This window comes from Amblyomma maculatum, unplaced genomic scaffold (genome assembly GCF_055883805.1).
Source record: "Amblyomma maculatum isolate TAMU_Amacu unplaced genomic scaffold, ASM5588380v1 scaffold_13, whole genome shotgun sequence".
Classification (NCBI taxonomy): Eukaryota; Metazoa; Arthropoda; class Arachnida; order Ixodida; family Ixodidae; genus Amblyomma; species Amblyomma maculatum.
The window spans coordinates 13,402,956-13,417,757 of record NW_028146738.1 but is presented as its reverse complement, the minus strand read 5'-3'; the positions used below and the strand labels follow the sequence as shown (position 1 = coordinate 13,417,757).

At 42.8% G+C, this 14,802-nt stretch overlaps 1 protein-coding gene across 4 annotated transcripts; it reads left to right on the top strand.

Moving 5' to 3' along the window:
- Positions 1 to 451: 451 nt before the first annotated feature.
- Positions 452 to 14,496, top strand: LOC146172220 (uncharacterized). 4 transcript variants are annotated; one of them, XM_084585925.1, is made up of 6 exons: positions 452 to 693; positions 2,163 to 2,251; positions 2,790 to 2,900; positions 6,607 to 6,693; positions 12,504 to 12,706; positions 14,341 to 14,496. In XM_084585925.1, exons 3-5 carry the CDS (start codon positions 2,853 to 2,855, stop codon positions 12,702 to 12,704), a joined length of 336 nt encoding a protein of 111 aa, XP_084442051.1. In that variant the 5' UTR covers positions 452 to 693; positions 2,163 to 2,251; positions 2,790 to 2,852; the 3' UTR covers positions 12,705 to 12,706; positions 14,341 to 14,496. The 4 variants fall into 4 exon arrangements, with proteins under 4 accessions (XP_084442051.1, XP_084442049.1, XP_084442050.1 ...); XM_084585923.1 differs by lacking the exon at positions 2,790 to 2,900; XM_084585924.1 differs by lacking the exons at positions 2,790 to 2,900; positions 14,341 to 14,496 and adding an exon at positions 13,001 to 14,332.
- The last annotated feature ends 306 nt before the right edge of the window (positions 14,497 to 14,802 follow it).

Below are 14,802 nucleotides of genomic sequence, written 5' to 3'. Positions count from 1 at the left end.
TGCTATGTATAAGGGCTGGTAGCTTAATTGGTTATTATATTCCTAGCATTTTGCTATCACCTGATTGATGATATGGACATGAAATTTTCGAAAACCTGCTTGATCTTTTGCTTGATTGAAGTCTAAGATTGTCGTAATTGTGTTAGCGATTTTGTGATTACGTTAGTAAACACCGTTATATGTAACAGATAGTAAGCTGATTGGTTTGCAATTTTGAACGCCGCTACAATCCATAATTTCAAACTTCCCGCGTCTCGGCTGTTGATTGTACTTCTGGTTCCCATTGGTTGAAAATAAAAGAAAACTTATGCTCCATTTTTGGCTTTCAAAACGTTTCAAAAACAGGTTAACTTTTTAATATATTATTGATAAAATGATTGTTAATTATTGTTGCTCTTTTGTATACAATACTACGATACTACTACTCACATGTAACTGCTTGGCAGTTCGCATGTGTGTGTACAGGCGCTGGTGTGTATCAACGGTCACCGGTCTGTGTGGCCCACGGCCTATTGTATATTGGGTTATCTTTGTGTTATCTGCCGTATTTTACTTCTGCCTGCGTGTCATATTGGCATCAGCTGCTCCCTGACCACAGCGCGCGTCGTTTACTAACAGCGGTGGATCCGTCCTCGTCTCAAGTGTTTGTGTCGTCTCAGTATGCAATCGAAGGCAGCGGGGAATACGTCAGTGGTAAGCCTTTCTCCACTTCTGTATGCTCTCAAGCAGTGCTTACGAGCAATAGGAGGTTACGCAGAACAGTATATTGTTTTTCATTTCCGAAATTTTCATCGAGATACTGCTGGATAAAAGCGCAAAAAGAAATTATTTGAGCTCTATCGCCGCAAGTTGCTTTGTCTCTTGTCTTTTCACCGCTGTGCAAGGCGCCGTCGACGCTTTTACCCACGACCTACTGTATAATGCTTTTACCGCTGCTACCGGACGTTATTGTTCTTAAGTAGGGTCTGCATTTCAGGCAAACATCGGAAGATTAGTCGAACAGGTGTTCATGAGACTCCCCCCACCCCCCTCATGCGAACGAGGCACCCTCTGCGCGAGCGCTCACCTCAGCTGTGTGCACTTCGCACTGTCGCGTGCTCTTCTCTTCGGATAAGTGTATTATTACATGCCAGCTGTGCTCTGCGGTGAAGGGGCGCTAAAAGGCGACGCAACTTGCAGCAGTGAGCTCGACATCAAAAATTACTTTCTCTCTTACAGCAACAGTTAATGCGATGAAAAATTCAGAAATGAAAGACAATAAGCTGCTCTACCTAGCGCCTTAACGTTCGTTCTTTTTTTTACTGTAACCCTTCCAGGCTGACACCAACATGTCTTCATGGTTCAACATGCACTTCTTTCTGCAAACTGTTTTCTATTTCGATATACACTGATTTACTAGATGTAACATTGGTTATAAATGACATCTAGGGAAGCAATATGGCTATTTTCTAATTCCCAAAAGCTTGTTGATAGTTGTAACGAAATGAAAATTTTGTACTTTGAGTATTTCTTACACAATGTTTAAGGAAAGATTTCGAAAATTTTGAATGCTTTATTGTTTATTGAATGTGATACTTGGTTTCTCGCTTTTTCGAAACATTTGAATTTTGCTCAACTCAGAAAAATGTTTTGGAGCAATTTTAAGCTTTCAAACATGCCTTGGGATGAGTCATCGGGAATGTTTTTGGACAAATCAGGTTGAGTGCTACCTCCGGGACGTTTGGTGCAGAACGACCCTCGTTAGTTTTATATGTCGGAAGAGCTCAGTCAGCGTGCCTGTACACAAACAAGAGGACCTTTTAAGGAGGAAGTTTTAACTCATTTTTGCCTGTATGCTTATTGGCAATAACATGTGGAAGGGAAACAGTTTCAAGACAAGACACGGGCTTATGTCATGTAGCTGCACATATTTATCCCTTACCGCTTATAGTTTTTGTGATTGCATATTTGCACCTAATATGACAGAGCCTGAATTCATAACTTTGCCATTACGAACAGCTCAGCAAACTTGGGCAGAGTGTTGGAGCAGTTTCACGAATTCTATACATCATGCACTTGTGTTCATTTTGGATATCGTACCATATTAGTTTCTATCCACTTTAGGCATTTAACAAAAGCTTCTATGCGAGCTCTTCTCATGTCTTTTGTGTGTTGTCATGCAGAAGGTCTCAGAGAGCTGATGGCTTCTTTTAAGATATCGTGGACCCCAGTGCCAAGGCTGATTCTTGGCAAAGTCACCAAGTCTGCTAAGGTAAGGATTTTTCTGTCATCACGCCATGACCAGCTGTGCTCAAAAGAGCTGTACATAATAGTTAGGGTATTTATTAATTGCAGTTTTATTTGTGATGTGGTCCAGTTGGACAGTCCATTACTTAAAGCTGTAGCCTATACATGCAACACTTATTGTCTGGATGAGGGACCAATTCAAAAGTGCTTTGCAAGATGAGGCTAACATGTGTGCAGTATTAGATACATTGTGACCCTCTAAATAGTAAGTGAAAGTACATGAGCAATATCACTTGGGGTTCATTTTATTATAATAGTATGATTAGCTGCCACTTCCTTGAGAATCGTAAAGGTGCTTGCTGAGTAACGGTTTTGCATTGTGGGGTCATTGCAAACTGGCTATTTTAGACAACCGGTATGTCTACAGAGCAAGATTTATTTAAAGGAAAATAGATAGGTCGGCTGACTACTATGAGGGTGGCAGCAGAACGCTGGAGCTGATCAACTGAAGGATCATCTATTCAACTGCACGCTAATCTGTGAGCGACTTGTCTTCTTCAAAGGCCTCATAATGTCCAACCGAAAAAGAGAAAAGGAAATGGAAGTGCCAGGCGAATCACATTGAGATGCAGAACATCCTCAAGGCATTCAAATCTTTCAAAACTCCCGATGAGGTATGTTACATTCATAATTTGTCACCTCCTTGATAGTCAGTAAAGGGTGGTGTAGCAGCTTATGGGGTGAGTTTGTGCATAATACTCAGAATTGCAGTGAAGCCTAGACAAACACATAGAAACAAACACGAAACAGGCACACACTACAAACTGTAATACAAAACTGTACCCGAATTTCCTCTTGCACACTCGGCCACAACTTCCTCCTCTACTCTCAAGTACAGCACACTCGCACACATCTTCTATCCCAAGCAGATATGTCTGGCCAATAGTAAATGTTAGCAAGGTAGCATCCAAGCAACAAATACAAGACCAAGACTGTCACTCACATCTTCTAACAAGAGTTAAAACTCCCGCCACATAGGCACAAACTAAAAAAAAACACACATCTGCAGCTGCCAAGAATCAGGTTCACATTCACGCACAATACATCTAAACAATGAGTCCGGTTTGTGAGTTTCAACACAAGACATATGAAGGGAACCCTTATTTGAATCGCTGATTGCCTTGCCCAATCTGGTCAGCTGCAGTTCATTTCTTCTTCACAAGCATAAAATTCTTTTTAATTGCCTAAGGTCTTCTTATTAGGCAAGAGTCGGAATAGGATTGGCAGAGAAGTTTTTGAGGCGTTATAGATACAAAAGAAAGACAGCACATGGTTCATTGATGCCTCTTTGTCCTTGTGCAAAAATGAAATTTCAGTTCTTGAAGGCTGTTTATGAGTTGTTGCTAGGGATGTGTGGTGCATGAGGAATGCTTTTTGGATGGGCTTGAAGACTTACTGAGGACTTCTCGGAAGATGAGCCGGAGCTGCGAAGCCCCGTTGTTTGTCAGTTTGAAGAAGACGAAGGTTATTCCTCTAAAAAATCAATGATTTTAAATACCTTCTGAGGAATAACCTTCGTTTTCTTCAAACTGACAAACAACGGGGCTTCGCAGCTACGGCTGGCCTATACAAAGAGAAGGCAACCCAGGAAATTAAGAATTTTATGTTTGTGAGGAAGAAAGCTGGTGCAAAAGCAGTCGTGTTTTGTAATGAACTGCAGCTGACCAGATTGGCCAAGGTGATCAGCAATTGAAAGGAGGGTTGCCTTGATGTGTTTTTTTTTCCTTTGAAACTCAGAAAGCGGACACATTTAGATGTATTGGGAGGGAATGTGAACCTAATTCATGGCAGCTGTAGATGTTTATTTTTTGTTTAAGTTTGTGTCTGTGGCGAGAGTAGTGACTGTCTTGTTTGGACGATGTGAGTGATGATCTTGGTTTTGTATTTGTTGCTTGGACGCTACCTTGCTAACAGTTATTGTTGGCCAGACATATCTGCTTGGTATAGACCAGATTTTTTTACCCTCACGCGCAGGCTGCCAGCGCGCTCCTGCTCTAGACACCAGGCGACGTATGTATGGGGACTGCGGGACCGCAGATCACGCAGGCGCCTCGCGTTGAATACGCGTGTTTGTGAGCAATCGTTGTCAAATTCTGTAGTTAACGCGCTCTACCACTTACGCATGTAGGTGTGTGCTGTGCCTTGCTACTCACATTTGTCCTTGTTCTACATAATACTACAGCAATTTGAAACGCACTGTCCTCTTGACGCAATATACGAAGGTAGGCTACCATGCAGGTTGCGGACTGTAAATCAGCGTTCATGCGCAGCAGTGGCGTATTTTTTTTCTCGGACTGCCCTTCACAAGCATTGAATGCATATGTCTTCCTTCTTTACTTCTTTGATTCTGCGAATTTTGGACCAGACTCCATGGTGTGAGATGTAACCGGATTGGCGAGCTTCACGCTAAAGGTTGCTTAGGCAAAGCGTGTTTTTGGCCTTCGGCCACCAGTGGTTCGTCTTTGGCTTTCATTTGCCATTCCTTAACGCGAGTTTAAGTCCGATTATAACAGACGCTTGGGCGAGTTGGGCAATCCACAAGTGCAGACAGCGCAAAAAAAAAAAAAAAAAAAATGTGGAGCTACGTTTCCGATGTTTTTTTTTTTTTTTTGCTTGGGCTGTCTGCACTCCCACTATCAGCAATTCAAATTTTTATTTCCTTGTTTCACAGAGAAGTCTGCATGAAAAATGGTTGAGCATAGTAGCTTTTTGTGATTTCTGCCTAAGACTCAAAAACATAATTTCATTACATGCTATGACCTGGCCGAAATGGCTAAACAGATCTTTCACATACACCGAAAGCGTCTAAATAGAGAATATTCGTATTCAGCCGCTACTGTGTTAATATTTGTTCAAAACTTGAAATAGAGAAACTGTGTTGTGTCCTCCAGCGAGTGGCTCTGTGGATAGGGCTCTCGACTGCTGAGCCAAAAGACATGGGTTCGATCACGGAAGCTATGGCAGCTCTTCGATGAAGATGAAGCTGAAGGCGCTTGTGTGGTGTGCGATGCCAGCGCACATTAAAGAACTCCAGGCATTCATTAACTTTCCGGAGTACTTCACTACGGCGTACCTCATAGCAGATGCCACTTTTAGACGCTAAACTTCATATACCACATAAAAACAGTTGTCATGCTCCAGCTAGTATTTCTTTGCTGCAGTTTCTTCCTTTGGCGTGTATGACAATGTATGTGCAGGATCAAAAAAAGTATCATGCTTGACATGAAGGCACTGCTGTTCAATAGGTGCTAGATTATCCAGCGATGAAAAGAAATGATCCTAATGCTCCGTTGTTTATAAATAAAGCTCAACAAAACTTGCGTGCTGTTAGCTTGTCGATTCCGATGAACGAACCACGATAATTTGTTGGTGTTACTGGCACAGTCGTTGATCGTACATCAGCTGCCTTCATCAACAAGGCACCAGACAACCTGCATTCACTTTCATCTTGATGTATACTGTATTCTTTTAAGTATAAGTGATTGCATTGTTTATTACCTACTGTATTCATTCAGTAGCTCTCTTCGAGCCATCCTACAGTGGCATCCACCTACCATTTTGGCATAATCGAGGATGCACTGCTTAATTTTTTTTTTTCAAGGAATGGGAGGATGTAGTCTTGGAATGATGTATATTCATTCTTATTGAGTTTATTTTTGTTCTAATTCTCTTGTTTTGGAGGTTTTTTTGTATGTAGACATTTTAGCAGCAGCCTACATAACCACAGATAAAGCCCCCAGAAATGAAAATATGCACATACTGTTTACTTCCACAAGGCTCAACCTCATTACTGTGTCCATAGAAGGCACCCTAAATATTCTTGTTTGATGTTTTTGGACACTACGTAAATAATGTTTGATAAAACTGCCACATACTTGTTTATCAAACAGAAGATAGTCGATGGTCACTTAGGGCGACAAATTGGATTCCAAGGTAACTAAAGCATAGCAGGGTGCAGCAGAAAGTTGGGTGAGCGGATGAATTTAAGAAGTTCACAGGGGTCAAGTGGATGCAGCTAGCAGAGGACCGGGTTAATTGTAAGACTATGAAAGAGGCCTTTGGCCTGCAATGGATATATCTCTGCTGATACAATTTTCCCAGACCTGCTACTAGTGTTGCTTTACTGTCTATTACATACACAACATAATGCAAATACCTTGTTGCCTGCTTTTTGTCCTTTTGTTCATACATGGCTACTTTATTAGAAACAGGTGCCGTACATGTTATTGTCATTGCAAAAGGTATCTGGAGCGCCACTTCCTAATGTCAGTCCATACAAGTATCTCATATTTGACCTGTATTTTTCACCTTCCCTTTCAGTCAACATGGCTCGTGCGAAAGTTGGCGCCCCCCCCACTCCCCACCTCTCCGCCTCGTGTTCAGCTCTTTGAAGTCACGGGAAGAAATGTAAGTCCCTAACAAAGCTAGACGGCTGTGACTTTTGATCGTTCAAGAGTATTATTTAACGTGTGCATGTTGTATGATGTGACATGTTCTGCTTATCCTATTTAATGCAGTTACATATGGCCTGGAAAACTAAAACAGCACTTTAATATGGTGTGGTGCTAGCACAGACTTCATATATTTTGACAGATGCATGGCTTTAAGGCATTTGTAAAATGAAACTATCTAGAAGTATCCTGTTTACTCGTTTATAATATGCATCCATGTATCTCGGCAAGAAAAAAAGTGGAATGCCTTGAATTTTTCTGGGCACTGGATTTTCATGGCCAAATCTCGATATTATGAATCATGTTGGGCTAAAATGGTTCATTATTTTGAATTATCACGGTACTGAAAAATTAGTGGTTATAAGGGAGTGATCTAATCTTGGTATGAAAATGATGTATCTTAGCAGTAGAGACATGCATAAAAGCCAGATCTGAAATGAAAATGTTTCACGAACTTCAAAGCTGCTTCCTTTGAAGAAATAAGTTATTTTCTTCTACTGCGTGCAGCACACGACTGATTAAAAACCTCTATACCTTCCGCTTTGTGCAATGCTTCATCGGGTGCATACTTCATTGCACCGACTCTCTCTGTTTGCTAACATATATATGTTAACGTGTTTGTAGTAACGAGATTTGAATGTACTTGAATGAAAATCTAGCTACTTGGAACAACCAGATTTATTGCAACCGCTCATCACTTGGAGTGATATAAATGGTGTCAAAGGATGATTTGCCTTTCTGACAGGTGGCTGGCTGTTTGCCTTCAAAGTGAAGTTCATAATTAAGAATCTTGATTGGCTTTGAACACTCACGTTAACCCTTTCTGCAGTCTGTTCTGTGCATGAAATATTTAACTTAATATCCCGACTCATCGCCCTGCTCCCCTTAATCAAATATTCAGGCAAAACCGTCATTGCCAACCTCTAGGAAGAGTCAGTCACAGGCCGAAGACATTCTCGCTAATTGTTTTTTTTTTTGCTTATTACGCACTTTCTTATCTGCTTTCGGCATAGCCCCTTTGTCTTTTGGTTGCTGTTTTTCTTGTATTTGGTATTTGTTTGCGTTTTCTTTTGAACCAGCATTGCTTTTTGTTATGCGTTTGTACTGGTGTCACTTTTGGGCATAGACTTCCAATTGAGCTCTTCCGGAGCTGCACTTGCATGAGACAAGCTGTAGATTTCATAGACAGTAAAACATTGTTTTGCGAGTCTTCCGAGCAAGATAAGATCCCATGAGTTTGTTTTGTTTGTGTTTTGTGGAGTTCAACGTCCCAAAGCGACTCAGGCTATGAGAGACGCCGTAGTGGAGGACGCCGGAAATTTCGACTACCTAGGGTTCTTTAACGTGCGCTGACATCGCACAGCACACGGGCGCCTTGCTTTTTGCCCCCATGGAAAGCGGCCGCCGAGGCCGGAATTCGATCCCGCATCCTTGGGAATAGTTGTCTGCGCCACCCCGGTGGGGCATAAGATCCCATGATTAAGATCGTCAAACCGCACTAGATGCAGAAAAAAAGGAAGGAATATTCTCTAGATTTTGGTTTTTTATTCAGTCCCGGAACTTTGAAAAATTAACCTCCTCGGGTTTATGGCTCACATTCTTTTTTTTCTTAGTGTGATAGCATGCCTTGCAATACAAAATGCTTACTTACAAAAATAGGTACATGCCAGATTTTTAAAAGAAATATACTAAGTGCCGGTGATAGATGGCCCTTTCTAGATTTCCTTTGGATCACGTTCATACTGTCGATGTTCACATCTTTTCATTTTTTTGTGCCGAGAGTAATGTTTCCTCCCTGTTTAATGGCTCCAAAACTTCATGCTGCTGCTAAGTGCAGTTTTTTTCTGTTCAGCTGCTCCAAATATGGATATTACTACTCCAAAAATTAAGATTTTGCTGCTCTTAAAATTGTTACAAATCCTATTTCAGCTGTTACATCCCTGCATTTCTGTACTCTATTCTTAATTTTTACCCAAAATTAATTTTTCTCCAAAAAAGGCACACTTGACTATGTAGTGAATAAAGGGGGACGGAATGGAATCCAGTCTTCAGGCCACGAAACGCTTGTAATTGTTTCAAGATTTTTTTTTGTCTTCCTCCACTTGCGAATGCACAACTCTTCGACGTCATTTTCTTTTGCTGCAGCTTTGTTGCAAATTTCCAGTGGCTATAGACCAGATTTATAGCTGCTCCCGGGCGCTGCCATTTTTTGCCGGCGCGCCGCCACGTGGACACTTCCTTGGGGACTGCGGGACCGTGCCTGTTCAGTAGCCACGTTCAGCTAGCGTTCGGGAGCTAGACAAAATTGCCAAAAATATTTTCATGGCATGATTGTGTTGGAGCAAGTTTATTTTCATTGTCGTAGAGTTAAAATCGACTAGTTATTAGTGGGATTTAGTACTACATTCACGTTAACAGTGTTTGATGCTCAGCATGCAACTGCGCTATAATGCTGTCATTTTGGTGCCTTACTGATGACAAAATGTCTGAACAATTGCAAGCATTGCTCTTGCACCCCGCTGGGGTGGCGCAGTGGTTATGGCGCTCGAATACTGTTTCCAAGGATGTGAGATCGTATCCCGGCCGTCAACGGCCGCTTTTCGATAGAGGCGAAAAGCAAGGCACCCGTTGTGCTGTGCGATGTCAGTGCACGTTAAAAAACCTTTAGGTGCTCTAAATTTCCGGAGTACTCCACTGCGGCGTCTCTCATAGCCTGAGTCGCTTTGGGACGTTAAACCCCACGAACCAAACCAAACCATTACTCTTGCGTACGACTCGCATATAATTTCACTTCCAGTGAGCTCTTCCTTCATACCAGCCATTTCGAACCTCACCAATTGCGTTGTGTTGTTGTTAGCGTGGTGTGTGCCATTAACACCAACAAATTATCGCGGTGTGCGCATCTGAGTCGACAGGCTAACAGCAGGCAAGTTTTTTTGTGCTTTATACATACCACCACATTAGGATCGTTTCATTTTATCCCTGGAAAATCTAGTGCCTATCAAACCGTAATGCCTGTATTTCAAGCATTTTTGTACATGCCAAAGGAAGAAACTGCAGCAAAGAAATGCTGGCTGGAGCATGACAACTCTGTTATCAGTGGTATATGGAGTTTAGCATCCAAAAGTGGCATCGGCAATGAGGTACGCCGTAGTGAAGTGCTCCGGAAATTTAGCAAATACCTGGGGTTCTTTAACGCGCGCTGACATCACACAACACATCACATGACATCACAAGCGCCTTCATCTTCATCGAAGAGCGGCCATAGCTTCCGTGATCGAACCCATGTCTTCTGGCTCCGCAGTGAAGAGCCCTATCCACAGAGCCACCGCTAGAGGACACAGCACAGTTTCTCTATTTCTTTTAAGTTTTGAACAAATATGAACACAGTAGCAGCTGAATACAAGTATATTCTATTTCAGTGCTTTCAGTGTGTGTGAAAGAGCTGTTTAGCCATTTGGGCCAGGTCAAAGCATGTAATGAAATTGTGTTGTGTCTCGGGAGATGCTGACAGCAAAAAGCTATTGCGCTCAAATGTTTTGCACGCATACTTTTCTCTGCGATAAGGAAATAACAATTTGTATTGCTTACAGTCAAATTGCACACAGCACCATAAAAAAAAAAAAAAACTTTGTGCTAGTATTTTTTTTTTTTGCGCTGTCTGCACTCTCTTGGATTACCAACTCGCCCATGGTCAGACTTACACTGCTGTTAAGGAACGGCAAACGAAAGCCAAAGACAAACCACTGGTGGCCGAAAACATGCGTTTTGCCTAAGCAACCTTCAGCGCGGAGCTCTCAGATCTGGTTACATCTCACATCATGGAGTCCAGTCCGAAATTTTACATTCTCATTCGCAGAATCAAAAAAGTAAAAAGCGAAACGTGTGAATTATGCGAAGGGCAGTCTCAGAAAAAAACGCCGCCACTGCGCATAAACGGCGATTTACAGTTTGCAACCTGCATGGTCGACTACCTTCGTATATTGCTTCAAAAAAAGAACAGTGCGCTTTAAAATGCTGTTGTACTCTCTGGAACAGGGACAGGTATGAGTAGCGAGGCACAGCATACACCTCCATGCATAAGCGGTACAGTGCGTTAACGACAGCATTGAAGAATGATCGCTCACAAACACTTATTCAATGCGGGGCATCCGTATGACCCACAGTCCTGCAGTCCCCTGTCACGCGCGCCTGACAGATGTTGCCTAGTGTCGAGAGCAGGAGCGCGCTAGCAGTCTGCGCGGGAGGGTAAAAAAAAAACTGGTTCGTAACCTTTAGCTTGTTTTTCGCTGTGAAAAACTGCTGCCGAGTCGCACTCATGGCACCAAAACAAAGGCTATCAGTGCAAACTGTGTTGATAGGGTGTTGAAACAGCACCTTGCAAAAGGCCTAACAACTGCTGGCAGAACAAAGCGACCAATGGCATGGAGAATAAAGACTATGCTATGGATGTGGATTTGCCTCTGCCTTCTGTTGGCTCCTTATCTGTTTGACAAGCGTTGATGGCTATGGGAATGGCGGACTACATGGGGAGACTGCGCATTGTTGTGCAGTGACCACTGCCTCCCCCTTCCCCTGGAAAAAATTTGCAGTTAACCTGCACCCCCAAACCTGATTTATAGTTAAGGTAGGTTCTAGAGCTGTGCACGGGCTGGGGCTGCTCAGAAGCCCTTGGGCTTGGTCTGGGCCCAGGTATATTTATCTTGGGTGGGCCGGGCCGGACACCCTGATCACGAACACATGCAACATCTGCAAAAGTGCGAATACAGCCATAGTGCGATAAGTGTCTAGAATGCACAGCATTTTCCTGTGCCAAGCTGGATGGTGAATGTTATTAAAGCAATATTAAGCCATTTAAAGGAGCTAATACATTTAAGTCGTAACCATGTGAAGCGACAATCCTTGGCGATGCGTCGTGCCATCACTACGCTAACTCCTGCCGTTGCCACTAGTGCACACCGCACAAACAACGGGACTGCAACAGAGCAGCGCATTTTCAGCGTTGCTCTGTTACTGCTGCCTCGCGGTTTGGTCTAGGGAAGTACAGTTAGGCTAATACTCCATTTCTAACACTTAACAGCATGAAGTACGATATAACACTGATGAAATTTCATGTAACACATCTGGTTTCTAATGGAAACACCACATTGGTGCGTGGCGTGCTCCTGCACATCGATGCAGACTTCCATTGCAAGCAGTGACTTCCTCCAGCTCCTTTCGAAAGTAAACAATATCTAGCCACTCTATAACCTTTGTTTTCCCTTATTACCCTACCAATCAACCGACTCGATGCCCTCGTATGCGCATGGACGAAATGAAGTGATCGTCTACAGGATCTTCCTTCGTCCAAAACGGATTATAGAAAAACTTGTCGCAAAAAAGGCCAAAACAGAAGTTGAATACCTCAAAGCCTTCTGCAATTGGCTGTCCGCGATCTGATTCCGGGCAACGACTGCTGAACTCAAGGATGCAGGATCGAATTCTGGCGGCAGTGGGCACTTTTAAAGTTCGTGAAATGAAAAGCAAGGCGCCACTGTGCTGTGCGATGCCTTGCATGTGGAAGAACCCTAGGTGGTATAAATTTCTGGAGCCTTCCACTGTGGCGTCTCTTATAGCCTGAGTCACGTTGTGATGTTAAACCACATAACCACTGAAGTACTTTTTGAACTCATCTTAGTGTTGCAAATTCTTATTATGGATGACTGTGCCTCTTTTTTCCACCCTCTGTATATACATATTTTATGTGTGCCAATTTTGTGCTTGCAGGTTCACTTTGGGTCGAATCTGTACATCAACGAGAGAAAAGTTCAATTTATCACAAGCAAGAAAAATGAGACAAAAGTGGAGCGGGAAATGGTGATGGTATTTCTGGACACCTGTGGAGTTGAGAGAGAAGCCTCACGGGCCAGCATTGCAGAAGGACTGCAGGCAGTGTTCCAGAGATGCCGGCAACCCCTGAGAAAGTGATGGTAATCATGACTAGGTTTCGTTTTATGCTTGTTGCTGAAATCAGTGCTGCAACAGCTGTGCCAATTGTGCGATTTTGATACAGCAGCATAATTCTGCGTGCGCAAAACTTGCTGAATTTGCACCAAAATGCGCCGAACGGCCGCAAAAATTTGCCATGCTCGGAGACAACTTTCTGCGACCGTGATATAGCCAGTTGTGACGTTTCAGACACTTCAGCATGTCACTGGCCTTTTTATTTTTATTTTGAGATGGCTTCATGCCGTTCTAACTCCTACCCATATTTTCCTTTCTAGCATTCACGTGCTTCCTCCACTTTGAGTATGCTGAACTGTTGCAGTTTGAGGATGCTTCAACGCACGGGTCACAGTTCGTGCGGTGAAGTATCCTTTTAATGCATAGAGGCCATTTGTAACGAGGCACCATTGCTACTGCGTTGCACTGCTAAAAGGGGCGTGGTAGTATTTTTGATTTTGCAGTAATACTTCCATGCTTTGTTTTAAGCACTGCATGCTTTTAATGGGTGTATCTAGCTTTTTTTTTATGTCGCTTCTGGAAGTTTTCTGTATTTTGTTGGGCTATTCATGTGCAGCAAGGATGTTTTTATGCAGTCTAGTTGATAGACTCAAGACTCACTGTCCCGTCAGATAGTGTAGGAGATGCATCAGTTATGGCTTCTGTTGGTGATAATAAATTGGGGGGGTGGAGGGGAGAGGCATCGGCATGTCGGGAAACGCGCAGCAGCCATATTTTGAATTCCATAACACCACAATGTAGCCCAAGACTGTCAGAATTAACATTTATGGATGCCGGAACATCTAAATTGCCCTGTGCACGAAATATATAGCCTTGCTTATACGAATATATACGACTTGCTTTCCTATCTGCTTTTGGCATTTGCCCTTTTGCATTTGGGTTGCTATTTTTTTTTTTTTTTTGCTTTTGAATGAAGATTTTTGTTTTTGGTACTGCGCTCGCATTTAAGCACAGGCTGATAGCAGGCTGATGGCTTTGAATCTCGACTGGAGCTGTCGTCGAGCAACACAAGCTATGAATTTTGCAGACAGTAAAATATTGTTTTAAGAGTCTTGCAAGCAAGAATCTGTGAATGAGATTGTCAAACCGTGCTAGATGCAAAAAAAAGCACATTCTTTAGCTGTTTGTATCCTTTTTCTTTTTTTGAAAAATTAACCTTGGTTGTATGGCTAACATTCTTTTTTTGTTTGATGCCACGCCTTGCGGTACAAAATGCTTACAGAAAGAGGTGCACGCCAGATTCCGGAACGAAATATGCCAAGCACCTGTAATAGGTGGCCCTCGCTAGATTTCCTTTGGATCACATCCATACGGTCCGATATTCACATATTTTTTGTTTGTTTGCCCCGAAGGTAAGGTTTCTTCTCTGGTTAATGGCTTCAAAATTTAAATTCATTCTGCAAAGCGGAGGTTATTTTCTCCTGTGAGCTGCTCCAAATACGGATTTTGCTGCTCCAAAAATTGCTACAAATCTTATTTCTTCTATTGCACCCCTGTGAAATGAATGTTAAAATTAGTGGCAGATCAACAGTTTTTCTATACCATGACCTTAAACACCATTTTGCTTCCGTTACTTATGCATATCTTCTCTTTTTTTTAGATCTAATACAAAAGGTGGCCACTGAAAACCCAAGTGATATGTCGACTGCCAAAAGGATCTCTGACCGAAAGGCCATTGATGATATGTTTGCAGAAGTCAGTCGTGTGGGCCGTCAGAAGGAAATGTGTGAAAATAAAATTGCATATATCATGCGAAGCTCTACGTTACAGTCAATGGGAACAGGGCATCACCCGCTTCTGTGCAGGGTGTATTCTGTCCTGCATGCTAGTATCACGTGTGGTCTGTATGCTGGCTACCTACTGCCAGTGTGCCAGCACAGTGTCCCCCAGCATGCCAGTGTCCCCCAGCATGCCAGTGTCACCCAGCATGCCAGTGTCACCCAGCATGCCAGTGTCACCCAGCATGCCAGTGTGCCAGTATGCAGTGCCACACTGTGGAGTCTCTTTCCACGGGTAACTGTAGCGAGCGAAAGTGTAGTAAATAACATATCTTAATGCAGTA

Excerpts from the sequence above, each read along its gene's own strand:
- LOC146172220 (XM_084585923.1), top strand. The coding sequence starts at position 2,180 with ATGGCTTCTTTTAAGATATCGTGGACCCCAGTGCCAAGGCTGATTCTT. Across the intron at positions 2,252-6,606 it reads AAGTCACCAAGTCTGCTAAG|TCAACATGGCTCGTGCGAAA; the intron begins GTAAGGATTTTT and ends CTTCCCTTTCAG. Across the intron at positions 6,694-12,503 it reads TTGAAGTCACGGGAAGAAAT|GTTCACTTTGGGTCGAATCT; the intron begins GTAAGTCCCTAA and ends TTGTGCTTGCAG.